The sequence below is a fragment of the Mytilus edulis genome, chromosome 9 (genome assembly GCF_963676685.1).
Source record: "Mytilus edulis chromosome 9, xbMytEdul2.2, whole genome shotgun sequence".
NCBI lineage: Eukaryota > Metazoa > Mollusca > Bivalvia > Mytilida > Mytilidae > Mytilus > Mytilus edulis.
In genome coordinates, this window is record NC_092352.1 from 86480406 (window position 1) to 86503682 (window position 23277).

At 31.2% G+C, this 23277-nt stretch overlaps 1 protein-coding gene across 1 annotated transcript in view; it reads left to right on the plus strand.

Annotated features, from left to right (window-relative positions):
• Positions 1 to 7335: 7335 nt before the first annotated feature.
• Positions 7336 to 23277, plus strand: part of LOC139489288 (putative histone-lysine N-methyltransferase 1) — a 30164-nt gene continuing 14222 nt past the window's right edge. The window contains exons 1-4 of the mRNA XM_071275561.1: positions 7336 to 7537; positions 8370 to 8443; positions 10118 to 10249; positions 12832 to 12948. Of these exons, the coding sequence (XP_071131662.1) occupies positions 8386 to 8443; positions 10118 to 10249; positions 12832 to 12948 (307 nt within the window). The 5' untranslated portion in view covers positions 7336 to 7537; positions 8370 to 8385. The remainder of the gene's footprint in view (positions 7538 to 8369; positions 8444 to 10117; positions 10250 to 12831; positions 12949 to 23277) is intronic.

Here is a 23277-nt window from a genome sequence, read left to right on the forward strand (position 1 = left end):
GAACTCTTGGTACTGAAGTTGTTTGTCTAAGGATTTTTTTTATCCCAGGCATAGATTACCTTAGCCGTATTTTGCACAATTTTTCGAATTTTGGATCCTCGATGCTTTCAATTTTGTACTTGTTTGGCTTTATAAATATTTTGATACGAGCGTCAATGATGAGTCTTAAGAAGACGAAACGCGCGTCTGGCGTACTAAATTATAATCCAGGTATCTTTCATAACTATTTTTCATCTTAAGAACGTGACATAGTATTCTTTTATTTGCCTTTAGGAATATTACTTTTACTGTTAAGTCTGTTTTTGGTGATAAGCATTGGAAGTGACTCTGTATCCTGTAATTGTGTTATTGTTCTTTGATAATTTTTGTATTCCTGTCTTTCACTTTTGCTCATAGGCTTTGTCTATATGCCTTTTTGTGTTTCTTTCTTACAATGACGTGACCCTGTATTTATAAATCCCGTTATTATGTTATTTTGCCACGGTTAAATGCTTGTTAATACATTTGTGTTTTAAGATTAATTAAGATAATTTCACAACGTTGACTGCTGCACTCCTATTATTGACATTTTTACCTATTGCGTCAGTTAGATTTGTTCGCACATCGTTTTCAACATAATGGAACTTTATGCGATTGTCATACACGTAAGAGGTTGCGCTAGTTATCAAACAAGTTTTTATACACCCTTTTCTACATAATACTATGCCTGTACCAAGTCAGGAATATGACAGTTGTTATACATTCGTTTGATGTATTTGAGCTTTTGATTTTGCAATTTGATTAGTTTTCCGCTGAGTTCAGTATTTTTGTAGTTGTTTTGTTTTGGAACATAATTTATCGATATTGACTAGATGTCGCTGATATTTTGATATTGATGTCTCAAAATTAAGAAAACAGGAGACACTCAATTGTCTAAATTGATAAATTTTACATTTGGAACATTATGTGTCGATATAGACTAGATGCCGTTGAAAGCGTCAATACCCACATCTTAATAGAGATTTCCAATAAAACGACATGCGTACCTAACTCGACGTACGCACATAACGGGACCGGTTATTGCTCACCCATTAATTTCGTTAAATGCGTTACTCAAGTTTTAACAACGTATTCCTAAACTATGAAACCTATTCATGATAAATTTTATCAATATCAAATATTTCTAAGATGATGAAAAACGAAAGAAATCATGATTTTCATATATCACGTTATTATTGAGATTCCCGCCTAAACTTCACTGACATAAGACCACGTATATATACGTACCTTTACTTATCATACGATTCATTTGAGCTGTCTTTCATGGTTATGACCATGACTTTGTTTTTTCCGATATACTTTGCAAAATTTTATGAACATTTTATTATTTGATATTGTATTGCTTTTGTTTCTCGTTATCAGATTTTAATCCCTTCTTCTTTTCGTTTTTTCATGTTTTATAATATGTAATGTCCGTGGGTATTTATTATCAGATAGATTTTTTTTAGCGATTTGAGAAAAAAATGAACTTGAAGTGTTAATCAGAATGTGTCTCTATTAAAGTTGTAAACAGGGATTGCGTCATACTTGATTAAGCAGCATTTCAAGCGTTCTCTTCTTCTGCAGTTAATCTCCTTAATTTACAATCTCCGGTTTTTTTCAACAGGGAAAACGTACGTCAACGGGAAGTGTATATGTGAAAAAAAAAAATAATACAGGTCTTGTTATTTTAATAGTTGACTTACACTTTTCTTTCAAATGCAAGTCAACGAACATTAATAAAAAGAATCTGGTAATTGATAATAATGTTTGTAAATAAATGTGTACACCAATTCGTTTTATAGATTGTAATTTGGAAGGTGTACTTGATTAGCAACTGATGACCAATAATCTCCATATAAACATTGACCTCTGTGGATGGAAAACTATCGATTTATAGTACATAGTAATTGGCTAAAAATATCCAGTCCCCAAATATCTCCGATTAAAAGCGGATGAGAATGCCAATTTGCATAGTTGTTACATTTTTGAGACAACTATAATGTCACTTCAGTCTTTACGGGAATTTTCTTTTACTCTTACTTATCCAATTAGAAGTAGATTCTAAAGCTATCACATATATTGATTGAGTCAGCGAACATTTTAAGTTTCAATTTTTGTCTCGCTTTGGAGGTATATATATAAAAAGTGACAACTATGCGACAGATCCATGGACAGGATCACCAGTGAAGGTGTTACACGACTGAAACAAAAAACTTTTATATTCATAATTATATACTTGTATATGGGATAGACTGGTAGCAGGCTATCCCCGAATACGGGTTCAATTATTTTTTTGGACCCACTGATCAAATGACTTTTAGATTGTATGTTTCGGCTTCTCTATTAAGCATGATGCATTCACGAGTATACGAGCAGGTAAAGTTTACTCGTACACGGTCGACACTCGGCTAACCGAGAGATTGGTTGGTTAATCTTTATTGAGTATGCGGCTATATGGGCGATTGGTCTGTTAATCGAGTTGGTTATACGTCTGTTAAGAGTAAAACACTTAATTTAATGTTAAACTCTATTAAATATACAGATTTTTGGCATGTTATAAGAACCAAATCAAAAAAAAGAAAAGTGTCTGACAAAATGATATCTATTATAGAACATTTTGCACTTGTAAAAACATTTCTTAGTCTGCGCTGTTTTCAGTAAAACTAAAAGGCGTCGCGCAAGTATGTAGTATTTATGCTTATACGCATAGCAATTTTTTTTTAATAAAAAGGCGTAACCAACAAATTTAGATATAATTTAAAGGACAAAAAATAGTACTGTGGTTCTAAAAAATAAACTGACATTAGTAAATATTTCATAATTGTAAAATAACGTACATGAATAATACCACGTTTTAGTGAAAATTATGGGAATAAAGTCTGTTAATGTGTTGGACAATTGAAATTGTGTCAGTTAAGAGTTATTTAGCCACGACAATAATTTTACTACCTTTATTTTTTCCCCTTGAAAAATTTAAGAATGAGATGTTCCTGAGTAAACAAAAATGACAATACGGTGCCACAGTATCCTAGAAAGAGCATTTTTATTTTGACTTTCTTTGCATTTTATTGAAGGGTGTGTCACTTCAATATAGCGTGATATGGATTGGCCTCTGGAATATGCATTAATTTTTTATTGACGTTTTCAATCAGCCTTAATTTTTGTGTCTGTTCGAAGCAGCACGTTCTCAATTCCGACTGAAAGTGTCTTTCTAATACAACACAGGGTACATATAACGTGTTCTCGTTCACATATGAACATGATATTTGTCACTGGACGTTAAACCCTAATTCATCAGCATCATGCAATTGGTTCTTTTCTTCTATTACTTAATCATATGTTGTTTACAAATCACTCTAAAGAAGTAAACGGAAAGGAGCGAATGTAGTTACATTTGGTTATTTTAAGTTTCAATTCATGTTATTCCGTTTAGTTCCTTTCTACATAAGTGCAGAGGAGAATTACAGTTGTCTATGGTGGCCGGTGAAGGCCATTTCGCCATTCATATTCTATAGGGCGAAATCACGAAAAGGCGAAATCGCGAAGTCGAAAACCCGAAAACGCGAAGTCGAAAAAAAGGAAATCGGTTTCTCGCTTTCGCGTTTTCGACTTCGCAATTTCGCGTTTTCGCCACATAGAATATGTAAGGCGAAAACACGTAAGCGCTAAAACGCAAAATGGCATTAACCTGCCACCATAGTTGTCCGCATGTAAACTTCTAGAATTTGTCACCAATATAGTTACATCGCAATCCGTTACTGTTTCAACAGCCATCGGTGTTTCATGTGTGTATTCTTAAACAAGTATTATTTTCTCTCACTTTTAGCAATGTATCACTCTCTACTGTCCTTATATATTATTCCATATTCTGCGTTTCCATCCAGATTCTCGTGTAAACCATGAAGGTCCGGATTGGGGGTATTGTTTATTTCTGTATTCTTTAAATTGTTTTGTCATTTTTTTCCTACATTTTATATATCTTACTCATTATTCTTTCTTTATTTTTCATATTTTGTCATCCCAATATATTTTACTTACTGATGTTTATTTACATTACGACGTTTTTATCTCTGATCTATATACTGGTTACCAATGTAGATGAAAAATTTGTGTCATTCATGACAATTAAACAGAATCAACATGATATATGCGATCATTCTTGGATAAAATTAATATTACTTTAATATAACACTTTTTGAAACCATTTTTATCAATTTTCAATTTGATGTGTTGTTTCCGTATATGTTATGTTTCATTGCCCATGTGTTGTTTTCGTATATTTTAGCTGCTCGTCTTGAGCCTACTCATTTGATCCGATAACACCCCATATAACAATAAAATTATACTTTTATTGCCATTCATAACTCTTAACAGACCAATTAACAGACCGGGTTTTATACATCCGACCCATTAACAGACCAGGTTTTAAATAAAGATTGATTTATGTCACCAAAATACAGATTTTCGTGTAGATTTTTCACACAATGATATCAATATGGTTAACAAACGTAATGCCTTTCTTTTTCCGATGTTCAAAATATTGAATGCAAGTAAATCTAACCAATGTGTCATTTTGTGTACATTTTATGTGTGTAAAATGTGGATAAATTTATTGATGAGTAACCCGCCTTTTCATTTTATAGATTGTACATCGAAGCTAGAAAAATATAATAACACCACTGAATTCAGTACATTGAATTGTTTTGTTAGACATGAATACTTTTCATGATGAAAATATATTTAGAAAGTTATACAATGAAACATGCTGAACTTTCAATGATTTTCTCGATAACACCTGATTAACAGACTTTAGCCAACCCGGTTAACAGACCAACCGCCGATATAGACGCATGCTCAATATAGATTAACCGACCAATCTCTCGGTTAGCCGAGTGTCTGTCGTGTCGTTGAAAGACACGTGTGTCTTTATAGTGGTTACGCTCTCTTGTTTCCTAGCATATGAAAACGCGACTCTTAAGTTTTGGGCATGTATAAAAAGGTATATGCATTTATCATTATCAGTTCATCATCCCTAATACATACTAGTATGTAATCATTGTCGCTGGATATAAGACATACATCAGTAGTAACATCATCATAATTCTATAGCTTGAGGCTAAATCTCCGTCGTAAGTACATGAATTATATATAACTTGAGGCTTCTTTGTCGTAAATATTTTTACTTGAGGCTTAATTCTTATCTGATATTTAAGCCAATTTATGTCGAGAATTTATTTTATGCATGCATCTTTATCCTACATTTATAAAAATCCAAGTTAAAGCCAAAAGAGATCATAGAATTATGTTCATCAAATGATCATGTCACAATTAAACCAGTAAGAAAGGGATTGACTCGTGAGACTGAAACGAATTAAGCATAAAAACAGCAATTTATAGTATTTCCGATGTACCGATCTGATAGTATCCACAGCTGCTGAACACTATCCTAGATACAACTACAACTAATAAGTAAAGAATAATTATCCAGTTTATATTATTGATCAATTATGTCGTACTGTTACACCATTGTCCTAGTATGGATGTGTCTGTCCCAAGTCAGGAACCTGTAATTCAGTGCTTATCGTTTGTTGTTGTGTTTTCGTTAACTTTTTTAACATTAATTTGGCCATGAGTTTTCTCGTGTTAGTTGTTTTATATTTGTCATTTTGTGACCTCTTATAGCTGACTATGCTGTATGGGCTTTGCTCATTGTTGAAAGCCGTACGGTAGCCTATAGTTGTTAAAATTTCTGTGTCATTTGGTCTCTTGGGAAGAGTTGTCTCATTGGCAATCATACAGCACCTAGTTTTTGTACATATCACAAACAAAGTATAAAAAATTCATAGACAAAAGCACACAGTGTCTGTAGGACCATTAGTGGTCAAACTGTACAGCAGATTATATGTAGTTTATTTTATTCCGTTAGCTAACACGTCAGTATCACATTTCTGTGTTCAGTGAGCTACTAAATCACGCAAAAAAATCAGTATATATTCTTAAACTTTTAAATCTCATGCGAGATGCATAATGATCAGACATTGATGTTTTCAAATAGCTTCTTTTTTTTTTATCGAAGTTGAACGACAATCATTTTTTTTTCTTTTCGTGCAATACAATTTGTGACTAATGGCCGGATCGAAGATATTTGAAAGAGAGTGTAGTTCCCGATAATTGAATTTATACTGACGAGCGGAGCAATTCGAAAATAATTTGGACGATTTTTTTTAGAATAGTCGAGTACACCTTTACATTCGGGCGTGTTGGAATCTACTTTAAACGTTAAAAATTGTAAAAACCAAAAAAAAAAGGCAACCTTCTCGCATCGGAATTCATTATTCTAATATTTTCATGCTTAATTTTGTCTTGGTAGTTTTGAAAATTCATAATTAAAGAAGAACTAATATATATGGGTCAAGTAAAATGAGAAGAATTGATGGGTGTATTTGATTACAAGTTGTTTACTTACTTATTCCATTTTAATAAATGTGTAATAAAATCATTCAAAGTTTAATGACAAGATTAAAACATTAATTGGGGTTGATTTTTACTTAAAGTATATTCCAGCAAACAATGCCTGTTCTAAGAGCAAAACATGCATGCAGTGTATGCTCCCTTCCGTCATGCTTCAATGCAGTAGGACGAAATACGTTGAGTTAGGTCGGTTATGTCGATTAAAGTCATTTTATTGGAAATCTCTAGTAAGACGAACCAGAAGAAATTATATAATGGCTATATAGATAACGATAACAGAATGGCATTTTGTACATGAAAGGTCGATATCGACATTTGAAACAGACAAACCACAAGAAGCTGAATTGTCTATATATAAACAGATTATTCAAAAGCGACATTCCAGGTAAAGATTTTGACCGAAAATAAAGAATCGATATCGACGACTGATTTTATGTTTGTTGCGACACATACAGTTAAAAGATGAATACTGATATCGATAAAATATCGTCGATATCGAAACTATATCATGTCTTTGTCATACCTGAAGATTTTTAAATAAGCGTCATGTATTACAATATTTATCATACGACTTATTTTAATCGATATATTTCCTATTTGCTATAAATTATTTCTATTGTTCATGCTTGTTGTTACTTATCATAATTAATTCTTTTCAATAATTTGGTATATCTTTATTCTATATAATTTGCAAATTAATTGTGAATGCTTTCATCTCTATGCACAATTCAGTACCTCTATTTGATCATGTTGATATTTTTAGAAATTACAATATGACACCGATAAACTTTTTTCAAAATATATTTATATAATTAAAAAACATTGGAATATATACTTCTACTTGACATTTTTTAACGACCATATAAAGCAATGAGGAAGTATAGAAAAAAAACCACCATTACCATTTTTAATATGGAAAAATTATAAATGTTTTTGTGTATTTTTTGTTTTTAATAACTCTGTAGTTTGCAGTGTAACTGTCATAAAAGCTATGCAAGTTGGTGATAACAAGTTTGGTATTTTGTAAGGACCTTTTAAATTTATGGTAAGCAATTTTGTTCATTTCATTTTGGTCATATTAATGCAAATTGCTATTGCTTTTGCTTTTAATATAGAAGTTTTTAGAAATAAATGATTAGCACATTGAATTGAATTTGTAAAACAGTTTTTTTTAACACATGAATTAATCTGATATCAGATACATAATAAATTGACACAACTATTCTAGTGTATGTTATTAAGAATATGAAAAAGTACACAACTAATTTTTACTATGATATGATAAACACCCATTTATTGCATTCAAAAAGGCCGTTAAAATTATAGCATAAGTTTGTAAAAATTATGGTAATAATCACGGTTATCAAACATTACCACAAATAACTATTAATAACATATGAAAATATTTAGAAAAAAAACCCTAAATAATATAAATAAGTTTCCCAGATTAAGTCGTCATTTAGACAGAAATCCAAGAACATAATAAATACAATAATCAAATTTGATATTTTAGCTTAATTTTAAAACGTAGACATGATTAAAAAAACAAGCGTTCTTATGAAGTAGAACATAATTGCTATATGCATACAAAATATTTAGACAGAGTGGGTATTGGTTTCCGTTTTAAAAATGGATTAACTCTAATATATATATATAATTACAATTTACATCAATGTTTCTTTCCTTCCGCATGAGACCTAGTACTTCGTGATAGTTTTACTACCTACGCCTTGTGTTTTGTCATTTGATTTTGCCATGTGATTATGGACTTTCCGATTAGAATTTCCTCTGAGTTCAGTATATAATATCATATCATGTGTTTTAGATTCATTTTTTCAATATGATCAATGGTCATTTATAGTTATTTAATCTTGTAGGTCTATCCTTTGGAATATGAATAGTCTTTCCTTTATTGTCCTTTTCCACGTATTAACTGGAATTCACGGAGAAGGTGAGTGAATGGACTATAGAAATGTTTCAAACTTTAAACGTGAATGACTGCTAGGAAACCGATATTACCTTATTACTTATTATGTCAACCGTTAAAAAAATAAAAACAGAAATAAAACATATTATATCTCTTGAAATCAGTCATAGATAACAGAAGAGTGATAATATGTTAGCCCTCTCCCTTTTTCCAAAGTCCAATATTTGTTTCCATTCTGTTAAATTCAACTATTTTCGTTTCTGGCCTCAGACCACAATTATTCTTCTCCTTTTCTACAATGCATCTTTTAATAAAAGTCAAATTCAATTAAAAAAAACTTGCACCGCTTCCAAAATGAAATAAATGTAACTGCTTATATATATAGAACATTATTAGTCTAATGAAATATGCTTCTAGGACAATCTATCAGTGCTTTTCCTTTTGAGAGCCTTATTAATTTTACAATGGTAGGATATGAATCTTGTATAAATGACTATACAACCGACTAAGGCTTATTTGAGAGGTGGTAGGAAGGGTTCCGATCCCGAAATCCCGGGCTTATAAACATAAAATCGAGAGATGCAGAATTTAAAAGAATTCGTATCACGAAATCCCGAAATCGAAAAATATCTTTCCGGATCCCGTAAGGATCAAACCCCTAATCCCGAGCTTAAAAACACCCGATCCCAACTTCCCGAAAAAGGTCCTGCCTCCCTCTAATCTCTACCCTACTTTCATTTTTGCCAAATCACTACTTTCACTTTCAACATTTTTTATGCCCCATTTATGGGCATTATGTTTTCTAGTTTGTGTGTCCGTGCGTTTGTTCGTTCGTTCTTCCGTCCGTCTGTCCCGCTTCAGATCAAAGTTTTTGGTCGAGGTAGTTTTTGATGAAGTTGAAGTCCAATCACCTCGAAACTTAGTAAATATTGTGATCGGCGATGTGGCATCCGTGTACCATGGACACATACTTGTTTCCACAGGTTTTGCTTATTTTAATATATATGCAACTGCTATGACCCCTTAAATACTAAACATTTCAACAGTAAACAGAATACAGAGTCTCTATCATACGATTGGTGCATGTTTCAAACCGGAAGTAGTTGTGTTTCTTGCGCTCTAAACACCATAATATGGAAAACGCATTGATTGGCTTATTTATTTTTTATCTATCATACGATTTGTTGTAATTGTGCATGTTTCAAACCGGAAGTCTTATCTATGACTAAAAGTCAGTCTGATGAAGGAATCAATATCCGGACTCTTTTGTCGTTTTTCTCCAAAAATAACTCAATCTGAATGATCACAAGAATGGATGACAAATGCGACTATGCATGTTAACTATAGAACACAGAGGCATGGTGATTAATTTATCGTGGAAGGAAGAGAAGCGACACACAAAATGAGGTCTTTTCATTTAATAGTATAGTTAGCATAACAATTTGACAAAACTTGAAGAAAATTTTAAGATCATTTTGTACCCAGTTGTCCTGAAATAAATATCTACTGCAATTCTTGACCTATAAGGTACTCATATGAAAATTCATAGTGTGCTTTGTCTTTTAATTGATTTTGTTTTACAAATGGATTGATACTTAAACAAATTGGGCGTTTTATTGGGTTGATTTACAATAATGAGTTACCTGGAACTGAATTGAGATAATAGTCTTCATACTTTTGATTTGTAACTAAAATTAGGAAGAGGAAAAAACAGATTTAGTGGGGAGTGCATACTAGATTTTGGAGTCGATACGTTATTTACATGTCTTCACAAACAATACCATGAAGAAAAATACTGTATCGAAAATGTACAGATGGAATTCCAAAGAGGTAAGCTTGTAATTAATAGTTGTTTGTTATTACAAAAATATGTATTGAAGAAATTACTTTATTTTATCGATCAATCAACATTTGATCATATACTGTAAATTCAGAAAATATTGCAATAATTTTATCATTGAGAAAAATGCGTCAGGATTATAATCGCAATGAATTAAACTAGCATTTTGAACTATTTGCATAGGAATTAAATAGGACTTTTCTCAATATCGCAAAACTTAAAATCGCAATTTAGCCTAGAATGACAAAATCGCTATTAATAAATGCAACTATTCCCGAATTTTCACTATTTAAAAAGCAGTACACATTAGCCAGTACTTTCGTATTATTTTCAGACTAAGGACATTGTTTGAACTACGTTCCTTTTTGTTTCGTCACTAAATAGACATATGGTATATTACTTCGTTCTTCATTTTGCCTTTTTTTTTATCGGAGCGTCACTGATGAGTCTTTTGGAGACGAAACGCACGTCTGGCGTAAATATTTAATTCATATGCAAATAGTTCAAAATGTGAGTTTAATTCATTGCGAGTATAAACCTGACAGATTTTTCGCAATGATAATAAACAGCTGCGCCATGAGCGCATGATACGCCCGACTTCTTGTGTGGAAGTTTTATGCAATAATCATAAATAGTTTCTGAGAAAGTTTTAATCCTGGTATCTATGATTAGTTTATTTACAATTGTACCGTCAATGTTTTTTTTTGGAAGACAAGTTTGAAACAACATTACAAACTTAACATGTCTTAATTTGTATCTAGTATATACTGAAAGAGTAAACTTCGAATCGTCAAGTATTCATAATGTAAAGCTTTACTTTCGATAGAATGTTGGTGACAGTTTAACTGATGGTTCAACTGATGGTTTAACTTTCCCTTTTTCGTCATGTTTTTATAAAGCTCGATATTTGCCGAAACTTAAACAAAAGGAGTTTCCAGCAAGCTTTCAACAATAATATTGTGTACACATGTTCGGAAATACGACAACATATTGTTAAAATACCCCTAATGTAGTAATTTTAATTTATTCTAGATTAAAGTACACACATGCAACTGATGCTGTAATTTTTTTTTATCAAATACTAACAGACTTTTAGACAATGGCCTTGTGTAGAAAAAATAATATCAGGCTTACTTATTTGTATTTGTATTTATATACATATTAGTTCAGGTCGAAGACACATTTTATTTAAGTGTTCTTGATTAAAGGCCACACAGAACAACAAATATTCGTAAACTAAGGGTAGCCTAGATATTTAGACCTTTCTAACGGTATCATACTTCACAAGGAAAATAGAAATTAATAAAAAATAATTGATGCTATAAATGAACACACCAATCACCTACAACCAACACTAAAAAAAGACGCATAAACAAAGACAACACATAAGACATTACCAGGGTGATATTGTTACGTACTGAGACAACGTACGATTTTGTTGAATTTTATTCCTACAAACCACATATTTAGCTGATTTAGGCCGTGTGTCGTAAAAGTAAAACACTGTAATATAAACTTGCATTTGAAATACTTTGTTGTATACAACTAACTTTAAATCTAAGTTTAAATTTAAGAAGGGAAATGGTGATTGTGTCAAAGAGACAACAAGCCGACAAAAGAGCAGAAACCAGCCGAAGACCACCAATGGGTCTTCAAAACAGCGATAAATTCTGCACCCGGAGGTGGGATGCAACTGGCCCTTAAACAAAAATGTGTGCAATTTGAGTAAAAATGGACGTCATACTGAACTATAAACTTAAATTAAACAGGCTAACAAATGACAGAGGCTCCTTAACTACTTGGGGAAAAAAGTAAAATCACAAAACTACTGAACTCCTAGAAATATTCGAAAACGAAAGTCCGTAATCAAGTGGCAAAATCATAAGCCCAAACACATCAAACGAATGGATAACATCTCTCATATTCCTGATTTGGTGCATGTGTTTTCTTTAAAAAAAAATGGTTTTAAAGCTAGCTAGCAATATTATAATGCGAATTTCATATAAGTGATATGTTTTGTTAGCCCTAAAACCAGGTTTGATCCACTATTTTGTACATAAGGAAGAACAGATATATGGTAGGTATTTTCTGTTGTAAATAAATAACATAGGTTTTTCGATACTGTGGTCCCAATTTTCTTGAAAATATTAACCTTAAATAGATTTGGCTATTATTCTTGGTTTCTTTGGTCATAGTCATACATGTATTGTTTGTGCTTGTGAAGTTAAATACAAACAAACGCTTCAAACGCATAAGATTTACACAGTCACATTTTTTTAAAAGCTTCAATTGTTTGCATGACGGTTATAGTTCCAACTGGTAATTTTAAATTTTCAACTAATGAAACAGATCAACTGTTACAAAATTTGATGACCGATGGTAATACTGTTACGTTTATTGCTATTTATGTATGTTCAAGCTTGCAAAACAATCGAAATAAAATGCGATTTCGAAAGGTTATGAACAAATTTCATGGCCTAGCCAAAAAAACATAAAAAGTGAAAGAATTAAATAGTTCGCTTAATGAGTCACATCAATCGAATTTTCATTTCATATAATTCGTCATATCCAGTAATGTATACAAACTTGACTGATGATTGCTTGGTGAAACACATATGTACAAAAAGTTATAAAAAAAACAACAATTGTTCAAAAGAGGACTGCAGAAAACTATTGTCCCTTTCTATAGGTAAGTTTATATAATATTGTTCAAGATGGTACCAAATGTAACATACTCAACGTGGAAGAACAACATGTTATTTCTAAACAAGAATATTTTTTTTTTCTTAAAGTCAAGGATATTTCGTATGAATACCTTTTGACGGGATTGAAATATAACATATAGTAATTAAACCCTCTTTCTTCGAGACGCTTAGAAGTCATTGCAAAAAACGTTCATTTAGTACTAAGACGTATTTTATATAAACCTTAGACAGCAGCTCTCGCCCAAAGGCAATTTTGACCATTTTGCGATATTTTTTTTATATTTTTATCTCAGTTTTCCTCAATCACTTTAGATATGAGTCGTGGTCACTAATATTGATACGACAACTTTATCAGAAATGGTTGCATATTGTCAATGTCTACGAATTGACAAGTAGATGACTTATATACAATATATATATAACCTTGTCTGCTTAAAATAACGGTCTTTCAAAAACCGTAGTGCTAAGTTGGAGTGTTGTATCAAATATAGAATTTAAATATCCTGAACTTTTTAACCACTGATTATTCTAAATAAATAAAATGTGAGAAACATTAAATAGAACTGGCGTAAAAGACGACAGGCGGATAAGAGGGAAAACTGACATGTACTTTCTGGCCACTTATTTGTTAATTGAATATGGACACAAAAATTAGCTTTGGTTTGCTTATCACTTTTCATGCAATTTTATGACCACCAATACAAAGAAAACATAGGTAACGTAAAATATTTTCTGTCAAATGTCCTAACAGCTGTTAGGGAAAACTAACATTTTTTTTTATATGAAAAAAGTTTTAGATAATTTCTATTTCAGAAAATTTACACATTTGGCGTGATCAGAAGAAAAAGGATAATGGGGAAAAAAAGGACGAAGTACCAAAAAAGAAAACAAGTAATAATGATTGAAAAAGTTGTAATGATAAAACGCAGGGTCATAGCAAGATCACATATTTTGATAGTTAAGGAATATCGATTATAAAAGGTGATATAATCGGTTCAAATAAAGTTGAGAACTTGTACTTACTTTTAAGTCTGGCAAAACATTGTCTAATTATTAGTTGGAATTGTATTTTTAACTAGATTTCATTATCGTTCAGCATCATAACTAACTTAGGTTTGATCAGAGTGCTTACAACCACAATTTTTCCCTCTATATATTTGATTGTTCTAAGTCAGGAACAACAAATGGAAGATTTTAACGACCATGAATGGCTGTTTAGCCCTTGCACGGTCGGCTTAAAAGTCAGGTATCTGTAGTCGAGGGATTTTAATAGTCCTATTAAGTTACATTTAACATTTTTTTGATTAGCTCAAAATACAAAAATTATAATTCATTAGTTTTCTCCTTTTAAATGTTTGCCATTTTGCTATCGCGGAGTTTATTTATAGGTAGCTATACAGTCTAAGTTTAACTCCTTGTTGTAATAAGTAAGGTTACATACATGTATATTTGTTTCAGTAAAGAGGAGATAATATTTTAGTTCAACTCTTTTATTTGAGATTCTCAAAATTTCAATGATAACACAGATAGTGATACAGAAGATGAAAACAAGAAAATGAAAGGGACGAAAATGGAGAAATGAACGAAAATACAGAGAGAACAATAGAAAACGTAATATAATGAAAACGAATGCATATTAATAATATAGTATGTACTTTAAATGCTTCTATATTCATATACCATATATCAGCTGTTTGAGAATACTCAGTAAATCTCTATCATTTGTTTGTAGATTCATTTAACTGTGATGATGGGACAAGCAGAAATACAAAAGATGAAAATGGTAGTAAGAAGAGAGAAGAAAATGGAGGAATTATTGAAAGAGAAGATGACATAAAACAAGGTAATATAAAGAAACTGAATTCATTTCTATCGTATGGTACTCATATTCATGGGTTCCGTTGGGTACACGAATTGAGATGCTCTGAGAAATGCTTTATATTCTGGTATGAAGAATTTGCCAACACCCCAAAATTTACTATTTGTGAGATTGTAAGATGTTCTCTCTGTATGCCCAGGCTGTAAAAAAAGAATTTAGCAATAAAGATTGTCTGTTCATTGCACGTTCATATGGGACGTCACTGAAAAAAAATGATATATAATCTACTGTGAAATAATCTCTTTATAACATATTATAAATTTCAGCTACAGCAGTTTACCAATGTTCAATAAATGTAAATAGTTTATAACAGAACAAAATAGCAAACACAAAGTTAAGGAATAAAATGATCACAAAGAGGTATGTAGGAAAATTATCTACGATGAATGCATCACAGTATATGACAGCGAAAACAAAGTTTCCTAATTAAGAGAGAAAAATAATCGCTACAAATTAACCTTTGTATTTTCATTGAAAATTGCTATTGCCGAGCTCAAAAATTCAAATAAATAATTTTTTGTTCCTGCATTAAAAAACTCATTTTAAAGGAATCAATCGCCTTACATAAATTAGGTTTGTATGAAAAAATGGTGTATGCTTAATTTTACTATTATGTAAAACATATAAAAATATATCATCTATTTGGGAATTAGCAGTTAATATCTTTTAGTTCTTTTTTTGTGTTTCTTTCTGCCAATGACGTGACCCTGTATTTATAAATCCCGTCATTATGTTATTTTGCCACGGTTAAATGCTTGTTAATTCATTTGTGTTTTAAGATTAATTAAGATAATAACACAACGTTGACTGCTTAACCCCTATTATTGACATTTTTACCTATTGTGTCAGTTAGTTTTGTTCGCACATCGTTTTCAACATAATGGAACTTTATGCGATTGTCATACACGTAAGAGGTTGAGCTAGTTATCAAACAAGGTTTTATACACCATTTTCTACATAATACTATACCTGTACCAAGTCAGAAATATGACAGTTGTTATACATTCGTTTGATGTATTTGAGCTTTTGATTTTGCAATTTGATTAGTTTTCCGCTGAGTTTAGTATTTCTGTATTTGTTTTGTTTTGGAACATAATTTATCAATATTGACTAGATGTCACTGATATTTTGATATTGATGTCTCAAAAATAAGAAAACAGGAGACACTCAATTGTCTAAATTGATAAATTTTACATTTGGAACATAATGTGTCGATATAGACTAGATGCCGTTGATATTGTCAATACCAACATCTTAATAAGACGAACCAGAAGAAACTATATAATGGCTATATAGATAACGATAACAGAATGGCATTTTGTACATGAAAGGTCGATATCGACAGTTGAAACAGACAAACCACAAGAAGCTGAATTGTCTATATACATGATATATAAACAGATTATTCAAAAGCGACATTCCAGGTAAAGATTTTGACCGAAAATAAAGAATCGATATCGACGATTGATTTTATGTTTGTTGCGACACATACAGTTAAAAGATGAATACTGATATCGATAAAATATCGTCGATATCGAAACTCCATCATGTCTTTGCCATACCTGAAGATTTTTAAATAAGCGTCATGTATTACAATATTTATCATACGACTTATTTTAATCGATATATTTCCTATTTGCTATAAATTATTTCTATTGTTCATGCGTGTTGTTACTTATCACAATTAATTCTTCTCAATAATTTTGGTATATCTTTATTCTATATAATTTGCAAATTAATTGTGAATGCTTTCATCTTCATGCACAATTCAGTACCTCTATTTGATCATGTTGATATTTTTAGAAATTACAATATGACACCGATAAACTTTTTTCAAAATATATTTATAAAATTAAAACTCATTGGAATATATACTTCTACTTGACATTTTTTAACGACCATATAAAGCAATGAGGAAGTATGGAAAAAAAAACACCATTACCATTTTGAATATGGAAAAATTGTAAATGTTTTTGTGTATTTTTGTTTTTAATAACTCTGTAGTTTGCAGTGTAACTGTCATAAAAGCTATGCAAGTTGGTGATAACAAGTTTGGTATTTTGTAAGGAGCTCTTAAATTAATGGTAAGGAATTTTTTTCATTTCATTTTAGTCATAATAATGCAAATTGCTATTGCTTTTGCTTTTAATATTGAAGTTTTTAGAAATGAATGATTAGCACATTGATTTGAATTATCTATAGCAATAGACCATTTAAAAATCGAAATGTAGGAATTAGAATATATTAAGCAAATACATAAAAAAAAACAGACCTGTTTCAATTTTAATAGCATAAACGGTTCTAAACTGATCATCAGATGTGCATTTTGATTTAATGTGTCTTCAATAATGATCGAGGCAAAAATTTTTGAAAACTAAATCACTAGTACAAACTTTGAAAGGCAAATCAAACGATCCATGAAATTAAGAAAAGCCAAATCAAAACAAGGAGTTAGAGATTTGTAGGAGGGAAAATATTTCTTAATTTCAAATGTGTTTCCAAATGTAACCGTTTGAACAAACCAAGGACCACAAGGATTTAATCGCAATGAGTACAATTAATACATACATATTAGATAGATTGAAATATCTTTCTACCCTGAAGGATAAAGTGACTAAAATAGTAGAGATAAGGATATTTTTACGTTTAATCAGTCAGATGAACATGTAAGATGCAACCTTTAAATGAATCAAATAAACGTTTGTTCACATAATGGTATTCAAATGATGGCTTGCCGTTGAATTTTTAAAACAGTTTTTTTTATTCACACATGAATTAATCTGATATTAGATACACCATATATTAACACCACTATTTTAGTGAATGTGAATAAGAATATAAAAAAGTAAACAACAAATTTTTACTATGATATGAAAAGACACCCAGTTGTTTTATCCAAAAAGGCCGTTAAAATTATAGCATAGGTTTGTAAAAATTACTGTAATAATCACGGTAATCAAACATTACCACAAATAACATTAGATAACATATGAAAATATTTAGAAAAAAAACCCTAAATAATATAAATAAGTTTCCCAGATTAAGTCGTCATTTAGACAGAAATCCAAGAACATAATAAATACAATAATCAAATTTGATATTTTAGCTTAATTTTAAAACGTAGACATGATTAAAAAAACAAGCGTTCTTATGAAGTAGAACATAATTGCTATATGCATACAAAATATTTAGACAGAGTGGGTATTGGTTTCCGTTTTAAAAATGGATTAACTCTAATAAATATATATAATTACAATTTACATCAATGTTTCCTTCCACGTGAGACATAGTACTTCGTGATAGTTTTACTACCTACGTCTTGTGTTTTGTCATTTGATTTTGCCATGTGATTATGGACTTTCCGATTAGAATTTCCTCTGAGTTCAGTATATAATAGTATATCATGTGTTTTAGTGGTCATTTATAGTTATTTACTCTTGTAGGTCTATCCTTTGGAATATGAATAGTCTTTCCTTAATTGTCCTTTTCCACGTATTAACTGGAATTAGCGGAGAAGGTGAGTGAATGGACTATAGAATTGTTTCAAACATTAAACGTGCATGACTGCTATTAAACAGATATTGCCTTATTACTTATTATGTCAACCGTGTTTAAAATTAACACAGAAAAATAAACATACAATATCTCTTGAAATCAGTCATAGATAACAGAAGAGTGATAATATGTTAGCCCTCTCCCTTTTTCCAAAGTCCGATATTCGTTTCCTTTCTGTTAAATTCAACTATTTTCGTTTCTGGCCTCAGACCACAATTATTCTTCTCCTTTGCTACAATGCATCTTTGGGTAAAAGTCAAATTCAATTAAAAAAAACTTGCACCGCTTCCAAAATGAAATAAATGTAACTGCTTATATATTTAGAATATTATTAGTCTAATGAAATATGCTTCTAGGACAATCTATCAGTGCTTTTCCTTTTGAGAGCCTTATTAACTTTACAATGGTAGGATATGAATCTTGTATAAATGACTATACGACCGACTAAGGCTTATTTGAGAGGTGGTAGGAGGGGTCCCGATCCCGAAATCCCGGGCTTATAATCATAAAATCGCGAGATGCAGAATTTAAAAGAATTCATATCACGAAATCCCGAAATCGAAAAATATCTTTCCGGATCCCGTAAGGATCAAACCCCTAATCCCGAGCTTAAAAACATCCGATCCCAACTTCCCGAAAAAGGTCCTGCCTCCCTCTAATCTCTTCCCTACTTTCATTTTTGCCAAATCACTACTTTCACTTTCAACATTTTTTATGCCCAATTTATGGTCATTATGTTTTCTAGTTTGTGTATCCGTGCGTTTGTTCGTTCGTTCGTCCGTCCGTCTGTCCCGCTTCAGATTAAAGTTTTTGGTCGAGGTAGTTTTTGATGAAGTTGAAGTCCAATCACCTCGAAACTTAGTAAATATAGTGATCGGCGATGTGGCATCCGTGTACTATGGACACATACTTGTTTCCACAGGTTTTGCTTATTTAATATATATGCAACTGTATGACCCCTTAAATACTAAACATTTCAACAGTAGACAGAATACAGAGTCTCTATCATACGATTGGTGCATGTTTCAAACCGGAAGTAGTTGTGTTTCTTGCGATCTAAACACCATAGTATGGAGAACGCATTGATTGGCTTATTATTTTTTTTATCTATCATACGATTTGTTGTAATTGTGCATGTTTCAAACCGGAAGTCTTATCTATGACTAAAAGTCAGTCTGATGAAGGAATCAATATCCGGACTCCTTTTTTGTCGTTTTTCTCCAAAAGTGACTCAATCTGAATAATCATAAGAATGGATGACAAATGCGACTATGCATGATACCTATAGAACACAGAGGCATGGTGATTAATCTATCGTGGAAGGAAGAGAAGCGACACACAAAATGAGGTCTTCTCATTTAATAGTATAGATAGCATAACAATTTGACAAAACTTGAAGAAAATTTTAAGATCATTTTCTACCCAGTTGTCCTGAAATAAATATCTACTGCAATACTTGACCTATAAGGTACTCATATGAAAATTCATACATGTGTTTTGTCTTTTGATTGATTTTGTTTTACAAATGGATTTATACTTAAACAAATTGGGCGTTTTATTGGGTTGATTTACAATAATGAGTTACCTGGAACTGAATTGAGATGATATGAAATCTAAGAAAAAAAAAGGTGTAAATTATAGTCTTTATACCTTTGATTTTCAACTAAAATTAGGAAAAGAACAAAACAGATTTAATGGGGAGTGCATACCAGATTTTGGAGTCGAAACGTTATTTACATGTCTTCACAAAAAATATCATGAAGAAAAAGGCTGTATCGAAATCGTAAAGATGGTGATCCAAAGAGGTAAGCTTGTAATTAATAGATGTTTGTTATTACAAAAATGTGTATTGAAGAAATTACTTTATTGTATCGATCCATCAACATCTAATTATATACTGTAAATTAAGAAAATATTGCAATGTTTTTATCATTGAGAAAAATGCGTCAGGATTATAATCGCAATGAATTAAACTAGCATTTTGAACTATTTGCATATGAATTAAATAGGATTTTTCTCAATATCGCAAAACTTAAAATCGCAATTTAGCCTAGAATGACAAAATCGCTATTAATAAATGCAACTATTCCCGAATTTACACTATTTAAAAAGCAATACACATTAGCCAGTACTTTCGTATTATTTTCAGACTAAGGACATTGTTTGAACTACGTTCCTTTTTGTTTCGTCACTGAATAGACATAAAGTATATAACTTCGTACTTCATTTGGCCTTTTTAATCAGAGCGTCACTGATGAATCTTTTGGAGACGAAACGCGCGTCTGGCGTAAAATATAAAATTTTAATCCTGGTATCTATAATGAGTTTATTTACAATGGTACCGTCAATGGAAGACAATCTTGAAACAACATTACAAACTTTACATGTCTTATTTTGTATCTAGTATACACTGAAAGAGTATACTTCGAATCGTCAAGTATTCATAATGTAAAGTTTTACTTTCGACAGAATGTTGGTGACAGTTTTACTGATGGTTCAACTGATGGTTTAACTTTCCCTTTTTCGTCATGTTTTTATAAAGCTCCATATTTGCCGAAACTTAAACAAAAAGAGTTTCCAGCAAGCAATTATATTTTGTACACATGTTCGGAAATACGACAACATATTGTTAGAATTCCCCTAATGTAGTTATTTTAAATTTTTTAGATTAAAGTACACACATGAAACTGACGCTGTAATTGTTTTTTTATCAAATATTAACAGACTTTTAGACAATGACCTTGTGTGAAAAAAATAATATCAGGCTTACTTATTTGTATTTGTATTTATATAAATATTAGTTCAGGTCGAAGACATATTTTAATTAAGTGTTCTGGATTAAAGGCCACACAGAACAACAAATATTCGTGAACTAAGGGTAGCCTAGATATTTAGACCTTTCCAATGATATCATACTTCACAAGGAAAATAGAAATTAATAAAAAAAATAATTGATGGTATAAAAGACCACACCAATCACATATAACCAACACTAAAAAAAGACGCATAAACAAAGACAACACATAAGACATTACCAGGGTGATATTGCTACGTACTGGGATAACGTATGATTAAGTTGAATTTTATTCCTACAAACCACATATTTAACTCATTTAGGCCGTATGTCGTAAAAGTAAAACACTGTAATATAAACCTGCATTGAAAATATTTTGTTGTATAAAACTTACTTTAAATCTTAGTCTCAATTTTAAGAAGGGAAATGGTGACTGTGTCAAAGAGACAACAACCGTGAAAAAAGAGCAGTAAACAGCCGAAGGCCACCAATGGGTCTTCAACACAGCGATAAATTCCGCACCCGGAGGCGGGTTGCAACTGGCCCTAAAACAAAAATGTGTGCAATTTCAGTAAAAATGGACGTCATACTGAACTATGAACTTAAATTAAACAGATTAACAAATGACAGAGGTTCCTTAACTACTTGGGGAAAAAGTAGAATCACAAAACTACTGAACTCCAAGAAAAATTCGAAAACGAAAGTCTGTAATCGATTGGCAAAATCATAAGCTCAAACACATCAAACGAATGGATAACATCTCTCATATTCCTGATTTGGTGCAGGCGTTTTCTTTTAAACAAAAATGGTTTTAAAGCTAGCTAGCAATATTCTAGAATAAACTTATATGCGATTGCCATATCAGTGATATGTTTTGTTAGCCCCAAAACCAGGTTTTATCCACTATTTTGTACATAAGGAAGAACAGATATATGGTAGGTGTTTTCCATTTGTTTGATGTGCTTGGGCTTTTGATTTTTCAATTAATAAGGAACGCTAAGCTTTGATTTTTCCTTGTTTTTTCGTAATCTTACTTCTCACTGCCATTATTGGAAACATACTTTTGATATTTTTGTTTTTGTTGTTAATAAATAACATAGGTATTTCGATACTATGGTGCCAATTTTCTTGAAAAAATTAACCTTAACTAGATTTGGCTATTATTATTGGTTTCTTTGGTCATAGTCATACATGTTGTTTTTTTTAATGTGTTTATGCATTTATACGTTTTTGATTTTCAAATATTTGGCAAATCGAGCGTTCCGTGCTTGTGAAGTTAAATACAAACAAGCGCTTTAAACGCATACGATTTACAGAGTCACATTTTTGTAAACGCTTCAATTGTTTGCATGACGGTTATAGTTCCAATTGGTAATTTTAAATTTTCAATTAATGAAACAAACCAACTGTTTATGAAATAAAATGTGATTTCGAAAGGTTATGAACAAATTTCATGGCCTAGCCAAAAAAACATAAAAAAGTGAAAGTATTAAATAGTTCGCTTTATGAGTCACATCAATCGAATTTTCATTTCATATGAATTCGTCATATCCAGTAATGTATACAAACTTGACTGATGATTGTTTGGCGAAGGAGTTAAAACACATATATACAAAAAGTTATAAAAAAACCAATAATTGTTCGAAAGAAGACTGCAGACAACTATTGTCCCTTTCCATAGGTAAGTTTACATAATATTGTTCAAGTTGGTACCAAGTGTAACATACTCAAAGTGGAAGAACAACATGTTAATTCTGAACAAGAATATTTCATTTTTTTCATAAAGTCAAGGATATTTCGTATGAACACCTTTTGACGGGATTGAAATATAGCATATAGTAACTAAACCCTCTTTCTTCGAGACGCTTAGAAGTCATTGCAAAAAACGTTCATTTAGTACTAAGAAGTATTTTATATAAACCTTAGACAGCAGCTCTCGTCCAAAGTCAATTTTGACCATTTTGCGATATTTTTTTTAATATTTTTTATCTCAGTTTTCCTCAATCACTTTAGAAATGAGTCGTGGTCACTAATATTGATACGACAACTTTATCAGAAATGGTTGCATATTGTCAATGTCTACGA